Genomic DNA, 12,632 nt, shown 5'->3' with positions numbered 1-12,632 from the left:
GCAATCATAAGCATTAATAATAAGAATATGATCATGCCAAAATCCTCATGGTTCTCAGGTCCCACGGACTGTACTCAATCTTTTTCTCCTGCCACATTTCTTTGCTCCCACCAACTAGACTGTTATTCCTTAATTGAGCCATAATTTCCCATGCCTCCTATCATGTAAATGTTGCCCTCTTAGCCTGGCTTTCCCTGTCTGGAAAACTGTCCTTTTCTTTTTTCTGTTCCCATAGTTTTGTTGCCTCAAGGATGGTGCTCACCACATTTTATTATAATGATCTATGATGTTAAATCTCTCCCATCTGTGGATTGGGAGCTTTCAATATACCACAGCTGCTTAGTGTTTTCATTATGTGTGAATGAATAAATGAATGTCTTGAATTTCAAACTTGAAAAGATGGTATAAAAATAACATAGAAATAGGGTCATTTGGGAAAAGGAAGTCGTTTGGGAGTAAAGAAGAGTGGACACTATTAATACAATGAATTAATTATGAATATGTACTAATTTAATGAACGACTGTGAGGTTAACAGTTGAACAAGAAAGTATAAATTTCCAGAAGGCAATCAAGTGCTACTGATGTGGAGCTCACTTAGTAATAATGAACCTGTACTAATTAATAGCTGTGAAATATCAGTGAATAAAAAAGTACAAATTTCCAGAAAGCATTTAAGTGCTAGAGATGTAGAGCTCAACTGAAGTTTCAGAGCCAGAGATACTGAACACTAAGTCATCTGATGAAAGCTGATAGTTGAACTCATAAACAAAGTATTTTTCCAAAACAAAACCCAAGGGTCAGGGACTATACTTTGGGGAAATATGTTAAGGGGTGTAAAGAGGAGCTGGTGAAGGAGAGGTCTGTGAGTAAGAGAGGAGAGAGAGCCTAACAATGATGAAAGTTAGGAGAGGAAATGCACCTTGTGTTTCCTCTACTATCTGGTTCATGCCTTCTACTTTAGAGGTAACTCATAAATACTACTTAAATTAATGGATTTTCAACAATCAATTATGAATGGAAAACAGATTTCAGAACATTAGGGCAATACAACATGGGAAGGCAATGTAGAATACAGATGTATATCTTTGGGATGGGGGTGGAAGCATGGAGAGATAACTTATTGAAGAAGTTTCATTGACAAAAAAAAGGAGAGAAAAAAAGAGAGTAGACTGAATATTTTTTGAAAGATGGTGTAGACCTCTCCCTTGTTAAAGGTAGGTGGTGAGATGCTTTTATCTGTAACCTGAAAGGACACAAATTAGGACTTAAATACTGTCTTTTCCACTTGTTACCTGACCTGAGTCCTGTCACTCCATAAGATTATAAATTATTTGTGATCAAGAACTTCATCTTACAGTTTTCTTATATCTCCTTCAGTGCTTCAAACAAGAAGAGCTATACAACGAGAGTTGAATAACTCAGTATCTGAATGAAAATCATTGCAGTTTAGTCATTCCTAGAGAGAATAGATTATTATCATTTTATAACTGTTAATGAAATGGCAACCAAGAACTACAGGTTCTGAGAATGAGTAAAGTACCGTTTCATTTCTAGGACCCTGTTTAGACCTACTGGCATATTTCGATGACGTGTTAGTGCAGCAACAATAACACTAGACCCTCAGTGACCGTGTGCAGTCTAATTCCAATACGATGAATTGCAATCTGTCCTCAGTTTTTAAGATGGTGTCATGAGAAGATGGTGACTGTTATTGGACAACTGTCTAGATAAAGCGGAGGAGAGTGGAGACCAACTCCATACAGAGGCAGTTACCATAAACGACTGCACAGGTGTTAAGTGAGAGTAAGGTCTTATTTAGAAGCCTCCAGAAATTAGAAAATGAATGAGCATTATAATAAATATGAGAATGGAATGTGCTGAGAAAATGAGCTAATGATGGTATATGACCAGCAAATCTGCTTATCAGTTTCATTTAGTTTCCAAGGTGTGCCATGTCTTAAACAATATTCAGGTCTGCCTAATTTAGTTTTTTGTGCTTGTCTCTAGTGATTGATACTCCAAAGCTGGCTTAATTTAGGCAAAACCCACAGAGATGTCTCAAATGATCTGGCAAACCAGTGCTAACATCTGTACGGTACATCAATTGAGATATACTCATAACGCTAAACACTCTAATATCAAACTGAGTTTAAAGTCTTTCAAAATGTTAGGAAGTATTCATGGGCTAGGTCGCTAAAACTCAGGTCTTACATGAATATAAGCTAATATTTTAAGTGTACATATATTCATTACATTTTCTCTCTCACTTTTCCCAGATAATGTATTCTCTGGGAAAGTAAATATTTCTTATCAAAGGTGGTGGTGCACTCAAATACTACCACTTATTTTCAGCTGTATAATTTTACTCACCATTCTTCCCAAATTAGAGAATCAGACAGTTAAAGAAATATCTTTGGTTTTATTACACCATCAAGTCCAGAGGTAAATTCACTTGATTTTCTGCGAGCACGCCCTCTTCTCTTTGCTCACCCTTATACTCACATATCACTGGCAATGGAGGAGTTCCGGGACATAGACTTTGGAGACAGGTCATAGTCGCTGTCGGATCGATACAGGAAGGACTCCCGACGCTGACTGTGGACGAAGTTTGCTTGGAGAATTAGCCCAGATCCCGGGCTGGTCATGGGATCCAGGGGACTCCGTCCCGCTGACGTGCCATTGTCCACATCAAAACTGCAAATGAAGGGAAAGGAATGACACTGCTGTGAATGCCTGCATGCTGCTATTTAAGTAAAGGGAGATTTTAGTTTTGGAACCGACAGTGGGAAAATCTGCAGCTGATTCCTAATATGATAATATTGAAATACACAAAAGTAAAAAACACATTGGTTTCACATTCTTGTTTTCCTAAGATTCTGGGTACTTTTGTTAACTGACCAGATACAAAACATAGGTCTCTCTAAACTTAACCTCAGTTAAAAAGGGACCAATTCTTCAAAGGATAGTTCTCCTAAGTACAGAATTCCTTCTAGTAAAAGAGCAAATACAGAGCAATTCACTACACATTTGAATTCAATTCAACAAATGCCTATTATATGCCTAATATTATCATTTCCCAAAATTTGGGCTTGTCTCCCTCCCGCCTACATGTATCTAATCACTAATGTCTGTTGTATCCACTTTCCTCCATTTCCAGTCTTTATATTAAGTTCAAGATTCCATCAATTCTCACTTGCATTATTGTAACAGTCTTTAAATTTGTGTCTTGATTCCATTTTCCACACTGTACCAAGAGTGTTTCTTCTTAAAATACAAATCTGACTACATCATTAATCAGTTTAAAACCTTCCAGTAACTCCCTGCTGTCTTCAGGATAAAGCCCAAATTTCTTAGCTATATAGATACAATCTTAGCAATCAATTCTCAATTACAATTAACCATTTTCCAAACCTCAACAGGCAACCCTCTTTGATCAGGCACTTCATGCTCCACCCATACTGAACCACTACCTCCATGTCACAGGCTATCCCTGCCTAACTTTCTGCTCCCCTAATTACTCAGCCCTCCTATTCCCTGGCCAATGTTGGTCATTTCCTGAGGACTTAGAATCCACTTGAAAGGCTGCTGATACCCGGGAGCTTCATGAGATGCCCTTGCTCTGTGCTCCGAAGACACATTCCCACTCCCTACTGATAGCATTTACAATGAATTGAGAACGGTTTCCCTTCCTAGACTGTGAGCTTTCTGAGAATGGAGACTCTGAGTGTTCTTAGCACTTCACATGGTCCTTCAGAAACCTTTACTAAGTAGTCTCAATGAATGAGTGAATGAATGAGAGTCTTTGTGCTTAGCAATACAGATTTTAGAGATGGGCAAAGAAAGAACCACACAGGCACAATTAACATCACAGTCCTTATAATCCAGACAAACTTTCCAAAAAAAACTTTTCTAATCAAATATCAATCAGTATTAAAGTCAATTCCCATGTGTTCTTGTGAAAGGAGAGTGAATAGTTCAGGATATCCCCATAAGTATGTGGTTTAAAAATTTTTTGAATGAATAAGTAAATGAATTCAAGTTTAGTTGTTATCAATATTTTCTCCATTAGATCCTTTATCCAAACTATAAACTAGCTAATTTTAAAACATTCTATTACTTTCTTTATTGGAGTTATTAATACATAGTATTACAACCCAGAGACTGGAGGCCAAAATTCATAATCTAGCTTGGCAGGTCATAAACTTATTTTCCAATTTATAATTTTTTTAAGAATGGTGTCACTTCATGGATGCATTATTTGGTCCTTATAGGACAACGAAAGATTATCTAGTTGAACAGACTATCTTTGCAGATAAGGATACCAGCTCCTAGAAAAGTTAACTGACCAAATACTGCGCTAACGGGATTTAATCATCCACTGTTCTGAAGTTCCTCCTGCTGTAATGCACAGTTATGTAAACCAAAATGTATGTTAGTAACTATGACACCCAGACAGGGGACATCTGTTCACCTGGACAGGCACTTCATGCATGTGGGACTCCGGGCAATCCTGAAGAAGGCCAGAAGGGAAGGGATCTTTTATCATTAAAGGACCTCTGGCACGCTCTTCTTGGATATGCTTGATTAAATAAACCCTTATTAAGCACCTACTCTGAGCACACTGAGATACCAAACAAAGGAGATGAGATTAATCTAGACTGAGATATTTGGGAAGTCTTCATAGCAAAGTAATATTTAATGGAAGCTTTTGCAATCCTGAGAAGCAAGAATAAAGCAGGGGGAATTACACTCCCTGACTTCAAGCTCTACTACAAAGCCGCAGTAATCAAGACAATTTGGTCCTGGCACAAGAACAGACCCAAAGACCAATGGAAAAGACTAGAGAGCCCTGATAAAAACCCAACCATATATGGTCAATTAATATATGATAAAGGAGCCATGGACATACAATGGGGAAATGACAGCCTCTTCAACAGCTGGTGTTGGCAAAACTGGACAGCTACATGCAAGAGAATGAAACTGCATTATTGTTTAACCCCATACACAAAAGTAAACTAAAAATGGATCAAAGACTTGAATGTAAGTCATGAAACCATAAAACTCTTAGAAACAACATAGGCAAAAATCTCCTGAATATAAGCATGAGCAACTTCTTCCTGAACGCATCTCCTCGAGAAAGGGAACAAAAGCAAACATGAACTCATGGACTACATCAAACTAAAAAGTTTCTGTACAGCAAAGGATACCTTCAACGGAACAAAAAAGCATCCTACAGTATGGGAGAATATATTTGTAAATGTATCCGACAAGGGGTTAACATCCAAAATATATAAAGAACTTACAAGCCTCCACACCCAAAAAGCAAATAACCTGATTAACAAATGGGCAGAGGATATGAAGAGACACTTCTCCAAAGAAGAAATTGAGATGGCCAACAGACACATGAAAAGATGCTCCACATCACTAATCATCAGGGAAATGCAAATTAAAACCACAATGAGATATCACCTCGCACCAGTAAGGATGGCCAGCATTCAAAAGACTAAGAAAAACAAATGGTGATGAGAATGTGGAGAAAGGGGAACCCTCCTACACTGCTGGTGGGAATGTAAGCTATTTCAACCATTGTGGAAAGCAATATAGAGGTTCCTCAAAAAACTAAAAACAGAAATACAATTTGACCCAGGAATCCCACTCCTTGGAATTTACCCAAAGAATACAACCTCTCAGATTCAAAAAGACATATGTACCCCTATGTTTATCGCAGCACTTTTCACAATAGCCAAGATATGGAAGCAACCATTCATCAGTAGATGAATGGATAAACTAGAGGTGGTACATATACACAATGGAATACTATTCAGGCATAAGAAAGAAACAAATCCTACTATTTGCAACAACGGGGATGGAGCCTGAGGATATTACGCTCAGTGAATTAAGCTAGGTGGAGAAAGACAAGTGCCAACTGATTTTCCTCATTTGTGGAGCATAACAATGAAGCAAAACTGAAGGAACAAAATAGCAGCAGGCTCAGAGACTCCAAGAAGGAACTAGTGGTTACTAAAGGGGAGGGATGTGGGAGGGTGTGTGGGGAGGGAGGGAGAAGGGGACTGAGGGGTATTATGTTTAGTACACATGGTGTGGGGGATCACGGGGAGAACAGTGTATATCACAGAGAAGGCACATAGTGGATCCGTGGCATCTTGCTGCACTGATGGACAGTGACTGCTTTGGGGTATGGGTGGGGACTTGACAATATGGGTAAATGTAGTAACCACATTGTTTTTTCATGTGAAACCTTCATAAGAGTGTGCATCAATAATACCTTAATAAAAAATTAATTAATTAATTAATTAATAATAAAGGAAGCTTCTGAAGGCATTCACTATACAGCTGAAAGACAGTAAAGACCTCTGAATAGGGGGAGGATAAAGGGAGATTTTTGCTCTAAGAAGATAGTCAGGGAAGCACTTCAGCATGAGGAGGACCTAATGTAAACACTTAAAAAACTGCTTATGTTAATTTCCCTTCAATATCAATATGTTTTACTGTTTTAAAAAATAAAGTATAAGTATCCTTTCTTGCTATGCTTAAACAGAAATATAGGAGATACAGGAGTGTCATTTTTGACTTAGTTTTTCTCAGTTCAACTGAATAAATACCAAAATAACCCCCCAAGTCAGTGATTTCTACTTTATTATGATTTTTCCGATTAATTGAAGCCAAAGTCTTAAATAAATTCTCCATTTTAAGTTTGGAACAATTGCTCAAAACATTTAACATTTTTTCGCAAAAAAAAAACAAACCCAAAAATGTATTAATAGGTTGTAAGATGCTTACCACCAGATGTTTTAGGGGCTTTGATATTTTTCTTTGTAGGTTGTAATATAAAAATTTTGCCACTAGATGGAGATCATTTTCTTAAGCAAAATCTACCGTAAACAAACTCAAAGGCCATAGCTGTTTCTTAAAGACTCATGAAAACATCTTAGATATTATTCAAGAAATAAATGCTCACAATCTATAGAAAGCGATTATCAAATACTGATAGAACTGTTTTAATCTAAGAAATATTATTAGCTTTACAAACAGATTGAGAATAATCTAAAAATGGTCAATGATATTTTAAATGTTTGCTCTTAAAAAAAAAGAAGCTCTTTTATTCAAATATTAGAATGAAGAGGCTTCTCTTGGGAGAGATTAGGTTTGGGACAAATCTAGATGGTATTTCCTCATTCAGTGGGTTGTAAATTAATTGAGAGTTAAATGAGGCTGAAAATATAGATGACTTCAAGTAAGCTTCTTATTTTTTAAACTAACTACAAACAGTCCATGTCACAGTATTATTAATAAAGTAAGAAGATGACAAAGGGTAACCGTAAACTTAGATGCTGGTACCAAAGTGATGGGTCATGAATTTCCCAAACACATTCTGTGGCAAACACTTTGATATAATGAATCTTCTGTTGGTTCACTGCCAATCAGTTGGAGCCCAAGTGTGAGATTAGCATAAGCTTGAGAAGGTAACTAAAGAATTGGGGAGAGTACTAATGTCTAAGTAAAATGATGATAGTAATAATCCTAATGCTGTTAATAAGGATGATACAACTTTTGGAGCACTTTCCACATGCCAGACATTGTGCTCTGTGCTTTATATACTTATCTCATTGAATCCCCACAATAACCTTTGAAGTAGGCACTGTAGTTTCCATTTGACCATTGAGGAATCTGAGTCATAGAAAAGTGGCTTTATGCTAAGTAATATGTTCAAGGCCATACAGTTTATAAGTGGGTTTTAAGCTCAAGATGTCTGATTCCAGAGTTCAGGGGAATGGTCACCAGGTTTATGTCTCTACTGCAAAACCTCCTATTAACCATTACAAAAATATAGGATCATCTCTGAACTTCCTCACCTGGGTGGAACTCCAAACGTTAACTCCTTGAAAATAATATTCTTATATAAGAAACACCAACTTATAGATAAAGCATGCCAAGTCTAATTCTGGGACTAGGTCCTTATATGATCCCAAATTTTGGAATGAGCCAAATCTCCTTTTTTTTCCAGTTTTGAATATAACATTAAGGTGTTAAAGATTCTCTGCTGTAACCCATTTGGTGGGTTTCTTTATAGAATTTGAGAGTTCTTTTGGAATAAGGAGGGTCAGTGGGTAAGTGGAAGGTCTTAGCAAATGGAACTCAGTGAGATGTTCTATTGTCCCACATGTTTGTTATCTCACTGTCCTTAACTCAGTTCAAAATGATGTACACATTCCCCAACAGAGCTGGCTTTCACCCAGAAAGCATCTGTGCAGAAGCAGTGATGCAGCTGTGGATGGCCCCCCGTGAGAGGCCAGTACGAGGAATGACCAGCTGGTCTGTTGCTGTCAGACTGCTGGAGGTTGTATCTAGCCGACTGAGGAGAGTTAACTTCACAGGCTCATCCCTTTCAGTGGAGCCTACCCCTACCAAAAGCCAAGCAGAAAACAGACACTGATTAGCCACCAGACGTGCCCCCTAGCTCTCCACACTGTTCCATGCAGTTACCCATCCACCTACTGTTCAGCTTCTCCACTACTTCCACACGTGGTATCTACTCCTTGCAATTATTTGTCTGCTCCACATAATTTCTCATCCTTTTGGCCTGACACTATACCTGATTCTCTGGTTTAAAAATTTTGCATCTGTTCTTGACCACGATGTGGCTCTTCCCTGAGCTATGGTCCTGCCATTTGCTGGGTAAACAGCTCAGTTCATGCAGCCTGGTCCTCAGGACCTTGTGCCCCTAGTGTGGAGCCTGAGGAGAGGAGACACAGGACTTCAGGGGAGCAGCTGCTGGGAGCCCCTGTCAACAGATGTCCCGTTACCCAAGCATCTGTGAAGAACTCCCACAGGGAAGACCCTGGGGAGAACCTAGCAGCTGCTGACGGCTGTATGTTGGTGGGAACTCTGGAAGCCGCCTCTAATGCCAGAGTGTCCAAGAGTGCCTTCTGTCACGATGTATTAAGAATAATGGCATGTTAACAGTAAAGATCTTACTGCTCTCTCTGAAAGGTGGGAGACACCGAAAAAGCTCCTGTTAAGACATTCATTTGGGGGTTAGAAAACATATGTTAAATTGCAAAACTTGGTTCGCCACTTTCTGGCTGTATGCTCTTGGGCGAGTTGCTGTACCTTCCTAAGCCTCCATTTCCTGGTAAGGATGATGGCAGAACCTAGCTCTGGGCTACTGTGGGATTGGAAGACAGAAAGTTTGAAAAGCATTTAGCACAGGGCCTGATAGCTAGTACATTCCCAATAATTAGCAGCTATTGTTATTTTTATTGTTGTTGCTCTATCTTTGAAGGGCACTTTCCATCTAGGTCATTCTCTGTACTGAGCACACTGCTTCGGGAAGAACCTGAAGGCAGGGATAAGAGGGAAAGGGAACTGAGGACTTTTCAGCCCTGCATCAACCCTGGCGGTCAGTGAGGCAACACATGCAGGAGCCAGATTGCTCTTACAACTTCAGCTGCTTTTACATCCCCACCCCATTTCATAATTCCAACAAGATAACACCCAGGGAGAGTGTGGGACGATTGATTTTTCTCTAGATACTCTTCACTGAGGAGAAAGAACCATTTCCTGCGAGGAACGATGGAAGGCATGGAGGTCCCAGCAACTTGGGTGAGGCTGCAGCTGAACGGAATGGGCAGAAACAGTCCTGTAGACCTCAGGTCTCCAATTGTGGGGGTACATTGGGGATTTACATCGCTGTTTATTTTCCGAAGTCCAACTCTCCCACGTGTACTGAAGCCTGAGCTGTTGGCTAGACAACAGCTTCAAGTTAGGTGCTTTGCCACTTGTGAGGGTGGGGGGTTGGGGGAGGGTGGTTCACCCTTAGGCCTAATGGAGGTATAACCAGAATTGGAAAATGACTTTCAAATATGTTTTTTCTCTTTAAAATAAATATTTTACCCATTGTTATCAATACCACAAGGTTATGAAATCTGTTTCTAATTAATGCCAGTGTTATTTCCCATTCAAGATTTCCCTGCAGGTCAAATAGCTTCTTTGGAGTAAAGAAAATGCTGCTTCTCAAAATTCTCCATTTTAATATTTACTTTGCTCAGATTACCTATAGAGATGAAACTGTAGAAAATAGCATTTTACAGAGATACACAAGTGTGGCAACATTTCCCAATAAATTAAAAAAACCCTGCATTTCAAATTTAAATAGAATACCCCCAAGAGGACATGATATTTAGTCACTTCAGTGGATTATATAGTTAAGTAATGGTATGCATGTTAGCTTACAGAGTTTGCACATTTGCACAGAGGACAAGCATTTAAGAAGAGGAACATTTTACCCTTTGTTTTCACAGATTTTTTTTTTATAGCCTGGCACAAAGGTGGAAAGTGTGTGCTTATTTATGAGTAAAAATGTCAGGTGATCCATGGAAACACACATTTGCTTCTGACTTGTCAATGACACTCCCAAGTGACACAGATCAATAAAGAGTTTCCAGGTAAAAATGAACACAGAAATCTGATGTTTGGACTGGAGGCCAGAAGGGACTAAGGGACTTGCTTAGTAGGTTTTTGCCAAAGGAGATAGTGAAAGGCCAAATTTTCTGAAAAATATTTATTAGATCTAAAATTTAAAGAGCCCAAACCAAGAATTGTTTTACTTGAGGTTTGTAGATTACTTTTTAATGATTATTTTAAAGAAAACTTTTCTTAACTGAAACTCTAACTTGCCAAAGAATCTCAGACGGCTCCTACCATGTGGCTCTGGTGCTGGAATTTGAGACAAAGTCCCCAGCGACAGATCAGGCCCATGCCTGCAGCAATTCTCTAGAAACAACAGTTTGAATAATAAACACACATTTAACCTGAATCTATGCTGATAACGGAAAGTGGTATTTTTGAAATTGCTGGCCACGCTTAATTGATCTGAAAAGTTCAAGTCCTCACTGTGACTGAGAATAAAACAAGTAAGCATGCATTCTTTCCCTTACAACCTGTTTTCATTTGTTGATCTCCAGCTAAGAGTGCGGAAGGGATGGGAAGAGCAGTGAGCACACAGCTCCTGGCCTGAGCAGCCAAGGCAGCCCTCTGCGTCTCACTCTGCTTTATTTTCCTTGTGCGGCATGTAGCAGGTAACTTTCAACCCTTTATACTCTGAGATCACATCTAAGCTGTTGTATTTCTAAAATTCAGCTTTCTTCCAAGCCTGGCTACATTAAGCTAAAGCCAAAGAAAAGAAGCGGTGTCATGTTAACAAGGTGGAGTGAGGGTATTGCTGTATTTGTTCATATTTTTCTGTGATAAGAAAGCAACTAAGAGTGCTTTGATAAGCCCTCACTGGAGCACAGATATTTAATGGTAGGCTCCCCTACTTCTCCCAAGTTTATTCTTTATTTTGCAGACCTAGTGATTCTGCTAAAATGTCAATCAGATGCCTGCAAGGCCTGCCTCGCCCTTCTCCAAAGGCCTCCTAGTCTATTCAGAGTAATATGACGTCCTCACACAGGCTTAAGGCCCTCGTGGGCAATGTGAGCCCCCTGACCCGATCTCATCCTATGCCTGTCTTCCCCTTGCTCACTCTGCTTCAGGCGCTTCTCCCCAGGCTGTTTTCTGAACACAAGCAAGTGATCCCTCTTCAGGGGTTTGCACTTGCCCTTCCCTCTGCTTGGAATATTCTCTACCCAGATATCCACTCAATGTCACCTTACTGGTGAGATACTCCCAGGGGCTACTCTATTTAAAACCGCCACTCTAATCTCCTAGCCTTTTCTAGCCTCCTAGTGAGACGAATCACTGTACATTGTTGGTGGGATTGGAAAATGGTGCAGCCAGTATGGAAAGCAGCACAGAAGCCCGTCCAGGACTTGAAAGTCTATGATCCAGCAATCCCACTTTTGGGTATTTATTCAAAGGAAATGAAATCACTATCTTGAAGGGATATCTGCATCCCATGTTAACTGCAGTATTATTTACAGTAGCCAAAGCAGGGGGACAACCTAAGTGGCCAAGAATGGTTAAAAAAAATGTGGTATACTTATACAAATAAATATTATTCAGCTATAAAAAGAAGGAAATCCTGTCACTTACAATAACATGGATGACCCCTGAGGGCATTATGCTAAGTCAAATAAGTCAGAAAGAGAAAAGACTGTCTGATTTCACTTAGAAGTAGAATCTACAAAGAACAAACTCGCAGATCCGGAGAACACGCTAGTGGTTTTGCCAGGGGCTGGGGTGGGGGGTGTGGGGGGTTTGAGGAATGCGTAAATGTGGTCAAAGGGGACAAACTTCTAGTTATAAGATGAATAAGTTCTGGGATGTAATGCATAGAGTGGTGACTACAGTTAACAATATCATATTGTATATCTTAAAGTTGCTGAGAGTAAATTTTAAAAGTTCTCACCACAAAAAAGTTGTCACTATGTGAGATGATGTACCTGTTAAACTAGCCTTATTATGATAATCATTTTGCAATATATATATAATCACTATGTTGTTACTTTAAACTTACAATGTTTTATGTCAATTATGTCCAAACAGAGCTGGAAAAAAATTAAGTTGCCATAAAAAAGTTAAAACTGCAACTCTAATCTCCTAGCCTTTTCTAAACTCCTTTCCTTTTAAATTTGTCTCCAGCATTCATCAGCCTCTGAAAAACTTTATT

General features: G+C 39.1%; 1 protein-coding gene across 10 annotated transcripts in view; it reads right to left on the bottom strand.

Annotated features, from left to right (window-relative positions):
* The window catches only part of PDE4D (phosphodiesterase 4D), a 1,476,836-nt gene that overhangs the window by 219,277 nt on the left and 1,244,927 nt on the right, over positions 1 to 12,632 (bottom strand). For all 10 annotated transcript variants that reach the window (XM_073235968.1, XM_073235963.1, XM_037022276.2 and 7 more), the window contains one exon: positions 2,504 to 2,695. In XM_073235968.1, coding sequence (XP_073092069.1) covers positions 2,504 to 2,695 — 192 coding nt within the window. The remainder of the gene's footprint in view (positions 1 to 2,503; positions 2,696 to 12,632) is intronic.

Source organism: Manis javanica, chromosome 1, assembly GCF_040802235.1.
Source record: "Manis javanica isolate MJ-LG chromosome 1, MJ_LKY, whole genome shotgun sequence".
Taxonomy (NCBI): Eukaryota; Metazoa; Chordata; class Mammalia; order Pholidota; family Manidae; genus Manis; species Manis javanica.
Note: the sequence above shows the minus strand (reverse complement) of the source record. Positions and strands in the feature narration are given on the sequence as shown.